The sequence below is a fragment of the Daucus carota genome, chromosome 9 (genome assembly GCF_001625215.2).
Source record: "Daucus carota subsp. sativus chromosome 9, DH1 v3.0, whole genome shotgun sequence".
Lineage (NCBI taxonomy): Eukaryota > Viridiplantae > Streptophyta > Magnoliopsida > Apiales > Apiaceae > Daucus > Daucus carota.
The window spans coordinates 2941248-2958411 of record NC_030389.2 but is presented as its reverse complement, the minus strand read 5'-3'; the positions used below and the strand labels follow the sequence as shown (position 1 = coordinate 2958411).

General features: G+C 34.5%; 2 protein-coding genes across 2 annotated transcripts; one reads left to right on the top strand and one right to left on the bottom strand.

The window, feature by feature from the left end:
- Positions 1 to 1304: 1304 nt before the first annotated feature.
- LOC108192279 (2-C-methyl-D-erythritol 4-phosphate cytidylyltransferase, chloroplastic) lies at positions 1305 to 10703 on the top strand. The gene is made up of 13 exons (XM_064084273.1): positions 1305 to 1738; positions 2562 to 2636; positions 3535 to 3590; positions 4297 to 4376; positions 4559 to 4645; positions 5559 to 5632; positions 6018 to 6086; positions 6528 to 6596; positions 6679 to 6725; positions 7594 to 7684; positions 8927 to 8985; positions 9597 to 9735; positions 10330 to 10703. The coding sequence occupies exons 1-13, from the start codon at positions 1526 to 1528 to the stop codon at positions 10543 to 10545; spliced, it is 1275 nt and encodes a 424-aa protein (XP_063940343.1). The 5' UTR covers positions 1305 to 1525; the 3' UTR covers positions 10546 to 10703.
- A 294-nt stretch (positions 10704 to 10997) lies between these two features.
- Positions 10998 to 14365, bottom strand: LOC108192636 (mitochondrial import inner membrane translocase subunit TIM17-2). The gene is made up of 2 exons (XM_017373012.2): positions 14283 to 14365; positions 10998 to 11838 (listed from the first exon to the last, which is right to left on the bottom strand). The coding sequence occupies exon 2, from the start codon at positions 11830 to 11832 to the stop codon at positions 11137 to 11139; it is 696 nt and encodes a 231-aa protein (XP_017228501.1). The 5' UTR covers positions 11833 to 11838; positions 14283 to 14365; the 3' UTR covers positions 10998 to 11136.
- Positions 14366 to 17164: the final 2799 nt, after the last annotated feature.

The window sequence follows — 17164 nt, the reverse complement described above, 5'->3', positions numbered from 1 at the left end:
TGTATATATTTATATTTTAGAGATATGTTATATCCAAAATAGTGATCTGTGATATACAAAATAATGATTTCTGCTGTTAAAAATAGTGACTAAAAATTGAGATTTTAATTTGTCGGCTAATTTGGCTTGTATTGGAGTAGGATTCTATATATATAATTGAATATCGAAAATCCAAATCAAAAGTTAAAAATTGAATCCAAATCTATATCTAATATCACACACACACACATGGTAGTGATCAAATATAAACCACTTTCTAAATACAAACTAAAAATCTTTTCTTTTTACAACCCAACAACTACTCCACCCATGTCACTGTTTTCGATTTACCATCATCATTACCACCTGTTGCTGATTTGCTTACAAAAATGTATAGCTGATATCACTAAATAGTGTATCAGGATATTAACAGATTTTGTAAACATATCAGCAGTAGGTGGTGATGATGATAGTGAAATCGAAAACAATGACATGGGTGGCAGTGTTGGTAGAAGTTTGTGGGCAGAGATGTGGTAATAGAGGTGGAGGGTCCATTAATTTAATTTTTTTTTATAAATTTAAAATAGAAGAAAAAGTGTGTAAAATGATGAAAATGGTTAATATATAAATTTTGATTGGGTCATGTTCCACCTAAAACCCTTAGTCTAAGAATTCTTAGAATCTTTAGCCTTATTTTAGTATACATTAGGGTTCTGCAGTAGAACTGCACATGCAAAAAATATTGTGTTTAAATATTATTTTTTAAAATTATATATTTTTGATCACACACAACGATAAAAAAACATGTATTTAGTTTTGGATCTTTAAAATCTATTTAAAATTCTGCGTTGAGGGCAGCCTTTTAATTAATATATAAAGTCATATATATGAGAGAAAAATAGTGAATGTACTTAATTTTCGTGTTATAAATCGTGAAACGTGAAGCATTAAAAGCTACTTTGAAGAATGAAATTGTAAAAAAAATTGTTGGGCAGACGGAGTAGTGAGTACTCCCTCCGTCCCCTCAATTGTTTACATTGGAGGGGGACACGGAGACCAAGACAATGTATAAAAAATGAGTAAAGTTAGATGAAAAGTGGGTAAAGTGGTGGGACCCATCAATATTTAATAATAAATTTGAGATAGTGGAGGAAAGTAGTGGGTGTAATAGTAGTTTTTATTGTTAAATATGAGATAGTGGGGGAAGATAGTGGGTGTAATGATGGAAAATACTTACTATTTATGGTAATGTAAAGAAATGAGAGGGACATCCCAAAATAGTAACTGTAAAGAAATGAGAGGGACAGAGGGAGTACCATTTTACCATCCGTGGTCAAATAAGAGTGCTTTGGCTAGTGGAAGAAAAGGATATTATGTAGTGTACAAACGTTTGTGACGTTCATTCAAACACAATCACAAGTACTGGTTTAACAATTCATCAAATGTTTAAGAATGAATCACCATACACTTTCCAGTCAGCCACTCAACATATAATAACTCTGACATCAACTGAATTTAGTGTGTGTTTTGTGTGTGTTTGAGAAAGATGAGTGCTCTTAAATTCTCTTGCTGCCCCCAATTGAATAGTCTTGAAATTTCTTCTAAATCCCTCAATTCTCTACCAAATTCCAAGATTTTTCTTCCGGTCTCCAAGAATTGTAGTTTTGTTAATACCCATTATCCCAAAATCTTGTCTTTAAGAAATGGTGGTGCAAGTTCAAGAATCAGCTGTTCTGCAAGTTCTTCTGAGCTAAGCAAGGTGAGAAACACTCAAAAATATAATTTTTTGCATAATTTTGCATATTTAAGTAGGTGATTGGATATACTGAAATGTGGAGTTGTGCTGCTTATTTATCTTTTAGCTCTAGATATTCCCTTTTTGTCCAACCAAATTTCTTGTGAGATATCATTTTAAGGCCATTTTTGTTAGGCAAAAACTAGAATTCAGGACTATTAGCTTATCGGAGCTATCCCCAAAAATAGATACTAATGTGTCGGTTTGAAAATAAATGAATTGGTGGTCGTATAATATTATTGACACCTCTGGTTGAGCTAATCGACCGGAGTGGCAGACATTGATAATTTTAAATCATTTTAGTTTCGTTTCTTTGAAGAGGGGCGGAATTAAATATCCTAAAATAAAGTAGAAAGTGATAAGAGAAAATAGTCCACAGGAAGTGAGTGAAATTCCTTAGCATTATAGCACAGTGGAGAACCTCACCCTCGGGTAACCAGGGGTTGAGCTTTGAGTTTGAGTGCAGACAAATGCGTGCATAACTATCTGACTTTCTTGTAACTTTCCTGGCCCAGAAAGAAAGAAAAATGAGAATGATTTCAAATTCTATTTAATTGAAGGATTGTAATGCTTGCAGAACATAGCCCAATGTTCTGGGAGAGATTGTAAATTAGCATGTCCATTTTCAACTGATGGTGATAAGAAATGTCCTCAAGTTTGAACTATTATATAAAATTCCTCTAATGGAAGAAATATATCATAGATAATTGGTAAACATGTCTCCTTTTCTTAAAAAAGAAAAGAATTGTTGTCATTAGTAATGTTGTTGTTTGGGTTGTTTATATAGGATTATGATGAATTCGTGGAAAAGAAAAGTGTTTCGGTGATTCTTTTGGCTGGAGGCAAAGGAAAAAGAATGGGTGTAAGTCCCTCATCTCTCTTGCGCATCGGGTGTAAATTTTGAGTCCTATGTGTGCTCTTCTGTGTACATGACTATTTGTCTTGGTCAAACAATATCTGTTCAAACTTGCTCGGTTCATTGGTTAATACTGAATGAAAATTGTCCTATGAAAAATGTATCTCCTAAAACTATTTGCTCATTATGATTCTAGATTGAATATAGCTTCAATTTGAGGGAAAATAATGATATCCTCATGTCATTAAATTTTTGGGTAGCAAAAGGTTGTTAACTTTGGATTCTGTTTAGCCAACAAAGAGCCCCCTCCACCAACCTATCTTACTGCTATCCTTCGCTATTTAGTTTTTTCATATTGCTTATTGAATATCTAGAGTCCAGGTTGTTCCCCTTTTTAGTGACAGGTTAGTTCTCATTGACTGATCTTGCCTTTGCTAACTTTGATAGTAACTGGATAATGTGAAGGGCAGGCTCTATAATCTAGGTGATGAGTTTCATGGTTTTAGTGTTATCTTCTATTTTGCTCTTTGTTTTTGTAAACTAACAAGACATGCCATGTTTGCATCGCCTTATTCATTCTGCCCTAAACTAGTGACATTTGTTGAATTATATGCCATAACAGTTTATTGTGACTTTTTTTTTTTTTTTTGAGTTGGAGTGCAAATGAAATTTGTAAAGGCTACAGGGAGATGTATTCTCTTACCTATCTCTAACATCTTTCTTCTTCTGTTATATATTGGTTTACTAGAAGTTAATTTAATCTTGATTAGGTTGATATTTATTTGCATCTTGTCCATGTGCAGACATGTGTTTATCTACACATCCCAGTTTTAATAAAGTATAATTTTCCATCCAAATTGCTTTCGTCTAGCTGATAATGGTTTTGTCATATTTATGCACATAGGCGAGCATGCCGAAGCAGTACCTTCCACTTTTCGGGCAACCAATTGCTTTATACAGGTATATATCTATATATATTCTGATGCTGATTACAGTAATCTTCATTCACTTGTTATTGTACACCTGATAGAATCAAGTTTTCTTATATTTAAATGTACTGAAGAAGGTCATGTATAGTCAAAAGATAATAATAGGAGGAGGTGCCCTGTATTGTTATAAAATTGAGTCTTCATGTTAAAGTATTATGTTTTTTTTTATATCAAGGTTGAATCGCTAGGTCTGTATTTTTCACAAAACCGTTTCACGAAATGTTGTTAATGGTCTTTAAGTTGGAAACTGTGCAGATCAAATTGATTTACTATACTGCACTAGTACAGTAGTACTTTACCGATTTTGAGTCGTCACAACTCACAAATTAGAGTTTTCTGTATGAGTTTTTTTTAATTTGTATACAGAATTGTGTAAGAGCTATGATATCTTGTGTATATTGAACAATTTGTTGGCAATCTTTAGAACATTTTTGTTCCACTAAAGGAGGTCATATTTCCTATTTACAGTAAACCATGACTTGCCATTTTTTAAAAGCCATAAATTTCCTCTGTTTATGTCTCAATGCTTATCTGCTAAGACAGAGTTATTCAGTGTGGTTTAAAACAAGGATGCAAAACTAAAAATACATAAAGCAGACTGGTTTCATTTTTTCTCACCCTTCTTTTTTCATCGCATTTACTGCCTTTTTGAACTGCATATAATTTCCCATGTCCAGTTTCTATACTTTCTCGCTTTTGCCTGAAGTCAAGGAAATCATTGTGGTTTGTGATCCTTCTTACCAAGACATCTTTGAAGGTCAGAGATTTCTTTCTTTTTGAATTATATACAATTGATGCGTATTTGCACATGCATCTTATTTTATAGATGCCCTATTTTCTCTGTTCTTGACTTACAATGGAATGGCAAAGGTTTTTGTTTGATCAGTTGGTGATCTAGAAACCAAATAATGAATATTTAACTAGCTCCATATCTTTCAGATGCTAAAGAAAATACTCACGTGGACCTAAAATTTGCATTGCCTGGAAAGGAAAGACAAGATTCTGTTTATAGTGGACTACAGGTAGGTGATATTGCTTAAGTGATGCATCACCTCCAAATTTTGTATTCAAGTTTGCATTACAAGTTTAAGCATCAAAAAGGTGTTATGAAATGTTACATAGATTGTTAAGTAGGCCTATTATAGTCCTAATACAGTACCTTCTTTTCTGGAGACAATTCTGGTTGTGTGACTGTGTCCAAATTTTTGTACTTGTGTGTGCATCATAGATAACATCAGTACATCTAATCTAAATATCTACATGACCTCTTTATACAATGAATGGTGTTTCTGGCAAAAGATGGATTCATGAGATAATTTTTGTCCGCCGTAGAAAAAAGGAATCAGCTGCTTATCAGTACTAAAAGAAGTTAAGTGTAGCAAAGTACCTTGATTATGAAAAATGGAATCTGCTTTCAGATAGTGGTAATGCTACAGTGCCCAATGTATTTATTAATGTCTTCCTTTATGTTGATTTTTAACCTTAGTCTCAGCTCTTAAATATTTTTGGCAATTTCTATCAGCGTAGAGATCTAGAATTTCAAATCTTTGGCAATTTTATATCAGTGGATGCATGATCTTCCCAGGCACAACGTTGTACATGATCTGTTTAATATCTTAGTAGGTTTCACGGAAGGCCCTATGCCAGTACTGATACTTTTATTACTGATGGACGTTCTAGATAGATAGCTACTCTCTGTTCAGCAGCCTCCATTCTAACTAATTTGTATCTTGAGTTAATTTGTAACGTAATTAATTAGATCATATGGTGCCTAATAATATTCCTTGCAATCTACATTACTGTAGAAAGTTTGAACTTTGAATGATGTAAATAATATTTTATTGTACTTTTACATTTCTTTGAACAGCACTAGATTCTCTGTCCTTGTAAAATTGAGTAGCAATTTAAGTGATACAGGATATATATGTTCTACAGGTAGTTGATCCGAATTCTTCCCTCTTATGCATCCATGATTCTGCAAGACCTCTAGTGTCATCGAGTGATACAAAAAAGGTTTGTGTTATTAATTAAACTTTTTCTCTTTCTTAATTAAATGCATTAACAATTGAAGTGCCAATTTTATGTGGACATGGTAAAAAGTCAAATGAGAAGAAGTGCTGTGAAGTCTCATGATCTTCGTGATAGAGTCTTTCATTGCACTTTATCAAGGTGTACATTGCATAGCAAAAGCAAAACATGTATGCAATTTAGAATTAATTTTGTACAAAATGATGGTACTTTTCATGTTCCAAGGACTACCTGCCACCATTTCTCAATAGATTTTGAATTCGATTTTGTGTATCTTCATTGAGGTTGTAAACACAATATTGACAATTAAGTTGTGGCATGTATCAGGAGGATGAGAACACCTAATTTTCTTGAAGTGGTTTCCTGTCAGGTTCTGATAGATGGTTGGCTTACTGGAGCAGCTGTCCTTGGTGTTCCTGCCAAAGCCACAATTAAAGAGGTGCTAGCAATGAACCCATGTTACATTCCTTCATACATCCTGCAATTAGAAACTCCTCATCTAGATCATTACTTGCCCTTCAGACATTCAAAGTATGGCAAAATCAAACAAAAAATACCCACTATCCTTAACTGGGAGTTCAGTATCAGAACTAATATATGAAGTGACATGTATTCTATGTTCCCTCAATGAACAAGTTTTGACCCACCTTTCAAATATATCATTATAATTATACAGCAAGGTGTTTAGATATGTAGCTCATATTGACAGCTTAACTTCTGATGCATGTTTCTCCTTTTTATTGGAGCAACAATAGCACGGTGACATTTTTACTAGAAAAGACTTCAAAAGATCTTGCTTGCATCAATCCATTCTTCTTGAATAGATATATATTATAAGTATATTTCTGCAGGCTGACATCCATTACATATTACCATGCAGGCAAATATGGAGTCTTTTGTGGTAAAAACTCTGGACAGGAAAACACTCTGGGAAGTGCAAACCCCACAGGTTTTGTTACTGATTATTTGCAACTCTATAAATGAGTTCTTAGAAGGGTTTGCAATTATAGTTCATGCTTTTTAATTTCCAGGTAATGAAGCCGGGGTTACTGAAGAAGGGGTTTGAGCTTGTTAATAGGTATTGTGTATTTATGTGGGATTGAGCATCTGTTTGTTTTCCAATCTATTTAACTTTAAGTTTTACAGATACGTAAATCTGTGGAGTCAATAGTAATGAAAGTGGATGTAAGAGCCACCTGTTAATATGTGTAAGCAAGCTAGCTAGTGACCTGTCATGACCTCAAGTTAACTTTATACCGTAGCATATTGGCTCACTAGGATCAAATCAACGTTGCAAAAAACAAAATCTGTACAAAATGAGTCATCCAAGTGGTAGTGTCAGGGCCTTTAGCTAGTGTTCTTGAGAAATGACCCGGCCTGACCAAAGTTACATGAATTGTTGAAATGCACAGATGAAAATGTGTTACATGCCTCTGAGATGTGCAATGAAATGAGGGGTTTTGCTATCTCGTAGTATGAACGAGGATGGCATGGATATGAAAAATTCAAATATGTGGACATGCAGTACCTTCACAGGATGGCAATAGGATGTAGAAGTAGAACTGTTTGTAATTGTAGCTGTAGCTAACAACGACTGGCTATAAATTATAAGAATATATGTCCCTTTATTTTATCTACAAGTGAAAAACAGTTACTGTATACCGACTTAAGATACTCTGCTAATTTTTATACAGTAGTGTTTATTCCTCCCATATAAAATGCTTATGGAGTTCATCATCTTCACTGGAAGAGAATATTTTCTTTTATTTCATGAATCATATCATGCTTTATAATAATAATATAGTATACTAGCAATAAGCCCAATTGACAAATGTGTCCATCCAAAGACTGTATATTTCGGTAAGTGGTTCTTTCAGTGTCCCACTTATGAATAGGAATCTGGATAGTGGATAGTCTATCATTTCATAAGTTGTATGTTTGTGCAGGGAAGGCCTGGAAGTCACTGATGATGTGTCAATTGTGGAGCACCTTAAACACCCAGTTTACATCACAGAAGGCTCTTACACCAACATCAAGGTAAGTAATTTTTCGTATAAAATTATGTAGTTGCAGTATTAATTTTTCGATCAGGGGAGGGTTGTAATATAAGTGAGAAAGTCAGGCAAGCAAGATGATGTCACTATAATGACATCACAGTTACTGCAGCATGTGTAGCCACTAAGTAACTATTGTAGCAAACTTTAGGAGGAAGCTGAGTTAATATAAAGAGGCTTAGTCTTCCTTCTTGTAATAACACAAGATAACAAAAAAAACCATAGCAGAAGTACTACTATAAGAAATATACACACAGTTCACTGCACCAATCTCTCGTGTTCATTATATTTCTCTTTTCTCTCTTCATTCTGTCCTCTAAACATATAACTTTGGACATGGTATCGTAGCGGGAGTAGCAAGGAGGAGTTTCCAGTGAAGCTTGTGGTTTTCAAGGAAAATACAAGCTGCCCAGAACCAGACATATAGTGTTAACCTATACCCACACAAAACATAACTTAATTTAGATTTGAATACAGGCCAGTGTAGAGCTCGAACGGGGCTACTGTAGTGGAATCCAGCTTTTAAAAACCACCACAGGCGTTGTCATATTTCCATCTCAAGATAAGTTAATCCTAGGATTATGCTTTGATACCTCCTGTCTTTTGGACAGGGTCTAAAATATAATGCGCGGTTGCAAGTTCGAGTCCCGGTATCCCAAAACTAATTAACGTAATTTCAAGGGTTTAGTTGGACGCTTAGATTACACTCAGGGGCAACCGGTGTCCATTCTTCAATCCAAGATAGGTCTTTCGTCCCACCAAGATTGGGATTTCGAGTGAGGGGGCATGTTAATACTTAATATAAGCTAGGCAGTGAGGTAAGCAAGATGATTTCACTATGACATCATAGTTACTGTAGCATGTGTATTCACCAATAACAACTGTAGCAAGCTTTAGGAGGAAGCTGAGTTTATCTATAAAAGAGGCTTAGTCTTCCTTGTAATAAGACAACGTAACAAAAAAACCGCAGTAGAAGTAGTAGTATAAGAAATATACACACAGTGCACTGCACCAATCTCGTGTTCATTATCTTTCTTTTCTCTCTATATTCTGTCCTCTAAACATATAAATCTCGACATATATAATCCTAGAGGACCTAGACTAATTAGATATCCTGTTTTTTTTATGCGTAGTACGCACATCAGCCTGAAATTTTGAAAATTGTGTCTACAATTTGGAATCTTATTTATTGACAAGCCAATGAATGTTGTCTTGTGCTTCGCAGGTTACAACCCCGGATGATATGATACTGGCTGAAAAGATATTAAATGCCACTTCGTCTTGGTAATATTCCTCTTTTTTGTAATAAATAATTGAATACACACAGTCATCTTTAACAAGTCATATATAAGCCACTTAAGCAGTAAATCGGGTTAAGAACATATTATGTATGCTTAAAATTTCATTCTTAGAAGCAAACCGTGAAGTCATACTTTGGAGCAAAAATAATCTTTAGTTGGTGTTGGAGTCTATGTGACTATTATAAATTTGCTCCTTGAAATTTATATACACCTATACATACACCTGACCACCCACAATAAAATTCATGCGCTAGTCAAATTCATGATCTTCTGTTCACATTTTGGCAGAAAAAAAAATTTAATCTGTAAGAAAAAGCCTGAAGCTCCCACTAGGTTAGTACAGTATGGTCTACTTGCAAGATCCTTGGTCTGAATAATTATTTGGCTAATCTTCTTAGGACAATACTTGCCGCTAGGTTAGTAAATATATATAATGAATGACTAGGCGGGTGACTAGTCAACTAATCTTCTAATTGGTCCCCGAGTGTCGAACTTGTGGGAAATGTTCTTACATTTGCAAGGGTGATCTGTGATCCAGAGGTTTAATTTGTCATCTCGATTTCGATTATTTAGCTGTTGATCTTTCTGGTGCAGCGACGCCAGTAGCAGTGCTACATCGTTCGGAAATGAGGTGGTCCCAGTACCTAAGCCATCATCAGAACAAGAGTACATAGTTCTAAAAACAGAAGAAGTCGCTCGTCTCCATGCAATGCTCCCTCATCTTCCTGCGAAGGTACATATGTTCAAATTATATTCTGATACACATATGTACGGGACATGTATGTGTGTAGCCATAGTAAAATTATCTTTACTTTATATCTATGCACTCGTATGTGCATGTTCACAAGATTATTTGTTCATCATCGGTACAAATAGGCGCACCATGCCTGTAGCTAGTGCTTAATGTCTATGGTAAGTTCTTAATTGTTCATACACAATTGTGACTTCTTTTCCATTTTTTGAATTAATATAAATATTAAAACTATATAATACATGTGCATTTATTGTGGATATACAGAAATGTTTTCTAATAGCATATTTGCCGATGATTTTGTTTCTTGAATATTTAAATTTCTGGGTGAAGGATAAATTATCCAACTAAGGTCTCTACTTAAAAACACGTTACACTGTTTATATAATGGACTTCATTTTTGTAGCTAGCTAGAGTTCTTATAGTTCTCTACTTTCATATATTTTTTTGGTGAAACACATTTTCTTTCTTATTGTAGTAACATAGTTTTTACATGAATTCTTAAATTACACTCCGCCAACCTTTCCTAATTTAATGTTGCTATTTATACAAGTTACCATTTATGCAATATTTCAGAGTGGCAAGGCAACCATCGTTGAAGCAGCAGCAAACTATATTAAAACGCTAGAAGATGAGGTTAAGAAGCTACAAACTCTAAAGCAAGAAGCTGTCAATGGTACTGAAACCATGAAGAGTAATCTACCATCAGCTGCTAACCAAGAAATGCCACGAGTCGAAATGATGGAAACTTTTGTAGCTAATCAAGTACTTTTACCAAAGATTAATTTGTAATCTACTGTATAGCATGCCAAATATATGTATATATTATTGAGGTAACCTCTGATGTTAACTAGGAGCCTTGCTAGGTTATTTCTGAGACTGAATGTAGAAGTATTTTGCACCATGGCTGCCAATGAAATAGAGATTGATTGGGTCCTGTGTTCTAAAAAGTCGGCTGCCTAGTATTTTGCAAAATGGCTGCTAATGAAACAGAGATTGATTAGTTTCTGTGTTCTAAAAATCGGTCTAGGCGGCTGCGGCCTAGGCGCTAGGCAGCATCAAAGCACCCTGATTTGGTACTCTGTTTTCATTACAAGTTATAGTGTGCAGTAGTGATTTTTAGATGAATTCCTATAACAGAATAGAAGAGATGACAACACCAGTAGACAGGTGCTTGGAATTTTTGTGTGAAAATATAACCTCACAGTACATAGCTAAAATATGGCATTGCTGAACTCATGCAATTGTAGCCGCAAACTGTTTGATAAATATATAAGTGTATTACAAAATTGATTTATCTAGGACAGAAGTTCAAAAACAAAAACACCAACCTTACAAGTTAGTTTTATATGAAATGTCACTCCCAAGCAACAATATTCATTCTCATTTGTAATCAAATGAGGGAGGGTTTGGAGAATCAAAGCTCTCCAGAACTTCTGTCTTGCTTCCACTGCTTTGACCCGTCTCCTGCTTCTTTTCACCACCAAATATCCCGCCAAACCATGAGGAAGAAGATGATGGCTGAGGTGATGTTGCCGATTGTCCACTGCCCATGCCCTCAATATTTACTGGTGCTTGACCAGGAAGTTGTCCCATATTATATCCAGGAATACCAGGCATGTTAGGCATAGGTTCGTCCATCGGAGGAAAGTTTTGCGGCACATTACTCATCAATTTGTTCAGCATAATTCCAGCACCTTCAATCAACGCAAGTAATACTCCACCAAAAACTGCAGATCTAGAGGCAGCACCGAGACCCTGACGCATCTGCAAGAAACCCCCAGTGGCTGCTCCAGCAATGATAGAATTCCACGGATCTTCTTTCTGGCGTACATAGACCATTGTGCAATCAAAAGTGGAAAAGAGGCCACCCCACACAGCAAAACTACCACCTACACGAGGTGCATTCATACGCACAGCTTGAGTCCCTCCAACGAAGCGCTCACCTTTAGGTGAGTTATAAATTCCTTTCAAGAAGTGGAAAGCTGAACCTCCAACGGCACCCATGCCAAAAGCTCCACCAATGTCATCAAGTATACGATCAGGACAAGGTTCACGTGAAGTCTCCGGGGTGCCCATGAATTACTGAGGCAAAAAACAAGAATAGAAAAAAGGTCGGATGACTACATCAAAAGTTAAATCCAGTAGGCCAAACAACACACCACATACTGGTCACAGTCAAAGAACCAACCATATATGCTCCCAATAATTCATTCTGAACAAAATAACAGATTGACTTTTGAGACAGAATGAGCTTTTTAGTTCATTGTGTTCATATAGTTTAAATTTCTATGAATATTCCAATCATGTTCACAACTGTACTTTATATTAGTATTATATGACTAACAAAATTAGAGTCCCATTATTAAGTGATATATAGGTTTCCTGCTCTAAGAAAACCCCTCTGTTTTAGGTTTTGACAAGTTATAAAAGACTACAAACTACATCACAAGATATAATTTCTCTCAAGTCCTTCCGATCCGCGTTTCAACAATCCATATTACCCTTTTACTGCTAAATCTTATTAATATCTCTGTTAGGCCTCTATCTTTATCTCCTAACTCCAAACAATATTTTCAAGTTGTGTGTATACACCTTCATCATTCACACTGACATTAAAAGTCGAATTGCAGCTAGGTTACAGATTACCATGTGCAGGTTTCTTTCTCTGATATTGTTCGTCTTCACAGAATTTGAGAAAATATGATAACATGACCAGATCTGTCTTCCAATTATAAATACTCCATCTTTAATTGTTAGACATTTACACATCAAACAAATGCATGCTAGGGCACTTACGCACAGATACCAGTGAAACGAATTAATAGTTCCCTGTGACCTTACAAAAAACAATGATAGATTGAAGATAACAGTAATATGACTTTTTATGAGCTCTGAGATACATGACCTGTTATGTCTAAGTCATTATAAATACATCACACCAAGGTACTTTACAGAACACATTGACACCGATCAGGTTTAAAATTTCTTACAACTTTATCTGCATATTAGTAAAATCAGCTCACCCACATTAACACTAACTAAAACATTATCAATAGCTTATCATCAAAGGGTCCAGCCTTAATTGATCTCAGAATCATATAAGTGAATCCATTACAGATTCATTCAATCTAAAAAATCCTTATTATTGCAGGGAAAAAATGCAGTTTAATCATACAATTCAGTCTCAGGGAATATGAAATGACTCCCACTCCCTTCCTACTGATTTAACTATACTATATTCATCAGCTATTCAAATGCCTCATAAAACTACTCGAAAATCATTTACTGCACCATGAGACAAACAAACAAAACTAGGTATCTGGTCTTTCTAAAAAATGTAAAATTGTAGAACATAACCCATCTTCCAAATTACCACAGCAAACTCAAATTCCTACATTTCTCAGAGAAAAGGCCCTCAGTGTCTTTATTTGTGTATCTAATGCCCCAGTTGTCACGTTAACAAATAATGGTCCTCACTGTCACACTATAACGCGACATAAAGCTACGTTACTATATTGTCTCAAAACGTTACAGGCAGTAACGTTTTAAAGGTCTAGTTCAAAGGCAAAACGTAACACGAACCTACGTTTTGGCTGTTTACATATAAAAGATAAAATAAACCAAACTAACATTCACTTACAAACATAGGCGATCAGAGGGAGAAAGAAGACAGAGGCGAAAAGAGAGGGAGATAGCAGAGGTGATAAGAGACAGCTTGCAATTGTTCAATTAGGTCATTGTAACCACTGCAAATATGAATTTCGAGGTATTACTCTATCTATATCCTTGTGAATTAGGGAAATTGTAGCATATCCTTGTGTGTGATTAAAAACGAGCACTCCAGTTGTTTGAACCAACGTTTATGTTCAGTTGTGTTTCACACCAGAACGCCGAACGAAGTCACGTTTTCAGTTAAACGCCAGTTGAAGAGGCGTTTTAGGGTGACAACCAGGGCCATTTACACGGATCGTGCCTAATAGGACCTTCCTGTTGGTAATTGTGACTAACAGGGCCAACACCCCATTTCTCAGCAGTCCATATATAAGGCAAGAAAAAACAGACATACTGTCAAAAACAGTCTTGCCATACAAATACAAACATTTTCCTCTTCGTTTTAAAATATCTGACTTGGAAGTGCGTAAAAATCAAGACAACTAATCAAATTTTGATCTTTCTAACGAGATAACATTGAACCTTCAATGTGTTCTCCAAAAACCCTAAGATAGAAAACATCTTCCTCCACCAAAATCCACCAGAATTTACAAAACAAACAAACAAAACTCGATCTTTTCCCACAAAAACAAAAGGGTATTTCAATATTTCGATTTCGAACAAAACCCATGTACCAGAATCATAAATCAGAAACCTATACCCTATATTACTAATTCTCGTGATTTAAGCTCATATAAATTATATAACAAATAACAAATAAAGCAGCTAAAAAAACACAGACAAACATGAGATCAATACCAATATAAACAGATTAATGAAGAGCATGGAGGAGGAGATACAATATACACACATACCAATATATTGGAGAATATCGCCGGAGAAGTGAAAGAGTTGAGACGGTTTGTGAATAAATTAAATATAGCCTTTAACCCGTGCGAAGCACGGGCAAGTATTTAATTCATAATTTATTATTTATAAGTTAAATTTTAAAATTATTTTAGTATTTTAGTATAATTGGAACATCTATTTATAAGTGTTTTTAGTATTAATATATGTTATTAATAGTAGTTTCATTTTTTTAACTAATTATATTTAAGAGGATAATGATAAAGTTTTTGAGTGTTTTTAGTATTTGAAATTATTTAATAAAAGAAGAGTAATAGAGCTACATATGTTGTAGACTTCTAGTTGTATAAGGAGAGTACTAAACCAAAAAGAATATGACCAAACCAAAAATTTGTACGACTACAAATTATACCCATGTTGGCTTATTATAGTATAGTATAGATAGTATAGATTCTGAAATACTCGTTTCAGGAGAATAAGTACGACACCGTTTATAATAAAATGGTAATTTTTATTAAAAGTAATTGTCATTGCATATACGTGACAAAATTAGTTTCTTGTCAATTAAGTTTACTCTTAATTAATTTATTTATTTATTTTTAAGGAAACCAACTTCATTATACAAATCATCGATCATCAATCATCAATATACTTATATAAAGGAGAAGCATGGGGCGTATAGGTGGCGCATCTCAAATTGCTCCGTCCTATTTTTCTAATTTTCAGAAATTTTTGGATGAAAAATATCAAAATCAATATACTTATATAAAGGAGAAGCATGGGGCGTATAGGTGGCGCATCTCAAATTGCTCCGTCCTATTTTTCTAATTTTCAGAAATTTTTGGATGAAAAATATCAAAAATAAAAATCAATATACTTATATAAAGGAGAAGCATGGGGCGTATAAATTAATCTGATTCTGTTTCAGATTATTTATGGAATATAGTAGTTTGCAAGTTTTTTAATCTGATTCTGTTTTAGATTATTTGACATAAATTAATCTGATTCTGTTTTTAATCAATATCAATATACTTATATAAAGGAGAAGCATGGGGCGTATAGGTGGCGCATCTCAAATTGCTCCGTCCTATTTTTCTAATTTTCAGAAATTTTTGGATGAAAAATATCAAAAATAAAAAATATATCTTGACATAAATTAATCTGATTCTGTTTCAGATTATTTATGGAATATAGTAGCTTGCAAGTTTTTTAATCTGATTCTGTTTTAGATTATTTGACATAAATTAATCTGATTCTGTTTTTAATTATGGAAAAAGAGTAGCACACAAGTCTCTCTGCACCTATAAATATCCCTATAGGTTGTAAGTTTTAGATCATCTAAACACAACATACTCTCTCTCAATACCACGAACCTACTCGCTGGTGGTGTCGTTCTTATGCAGCGACATCGTAACCCGTTTTATCCTAAGAAGCTATCGTTCTACACATATGGTGAGGGGGTAAATATACTTTATAAACAATTTTTCTTTGTCTATTTATCTTCTCCATCTAATACAATAATGAGTTACACTATGATAGACGTTTGAATGACGAATCCAAAGAAATTGGAGTAAGGAGTCACTAAGATACACTTGCATGGATTGGAATTCAAACGTACCGACATGATTAATGTTCGTATAATTAGAACATAATGTTCATCCATATTAAAACTGGAGATGGTTTCGGAGTTGCATCTCAATATCTTTTTGACCTTTACACACTTATGTTCTTGCAAGCTTATTGTTTGTTTTATTGGTCGATGTCATCAATCAAGAGCCGTATGCTTTTTAGATATAAGGCATCTTGTATATGTAAAAGAAGTAGTGTTTGGCAATTAATGACAATGTTAGCGAAATACATGACTACTTTAAAAAAAAACACACAACTAAAATTAAGATTCTTCATGCTTTAAATCGTTAATTATATGTAAAAATTTATTTTCATTTTTTCACTCATGAATTATAGTCCAATTTTGTAATTTTATATATTAATATTGGTATTGCATCGAGATGTTTTTGTAATATAAAATTTATTTTATTCTACAAATATTAATTTTGAATCATTAATATAATTTTTATAGATTTCCAAACATTTATTTTATCTTACAAATACTAATTTTGAATCGTTAATATAAATTTAATAGGGCGCCGCAACGCGCGGTTTATCAACTAGTAACGTATGATAATAGTCACTCAAAGCTATCTAAAATCTATAATTATGTATCCTCGTCAATAAACATATGCTCAATGCTCACTCTTAGTTCTCAAAAATTTTAGATCTTAAATGAATTAAATATGCAAAGGTCTCGTATTTTCTGATTTTGAGATGCTAAAGCGATGAGTTCTGTAGTCACCATAGTCCGAGTCTTCTTCTATTGAGTTTATACTGAGTTTGTTGCTTCGACGAGTCATTGTCCGAGTCAGTAGCTAGTTTCCCTTGTCTGTTTCGCCGAGTCTGCTTTATTAGTTGTTGTGTAGTCGCTGAGTTCTGCAGATTAATGGGTGTAATTGTTTGTTTGGTTGAGTTTTATGGTTTTAGGTTTTCGCCGATCGAGTCATGGCTGTTGCTTGTTGGGTTGTTACGAGTTTTGCTATTCAGTCATTTGATTTGTCTTGCTTTGAGTTTAGGTGCTGAGTTCGTAGCCGAGTTGGGTGGTTGTTTAGCATCGAGTCTGTCCTGTGTAGAATAGTCCGAGTCGAGTTTGTATGTCTGGGTTCAATTGCGTAGTTTGACTTTGTTGTTTTCTTTTACTGAGTCAGTTGCCGAGTCTATCCCGAGTTCAGGGTTAGGCTTTGGTTTTGCTGCGTCTGTGTGTGCTGCTTGGAATGATATGAGATAGCGTGGCGGTGGTAGCGGTGGTGTCTGAGGGTTGCAGCACGGTAAGCATGGG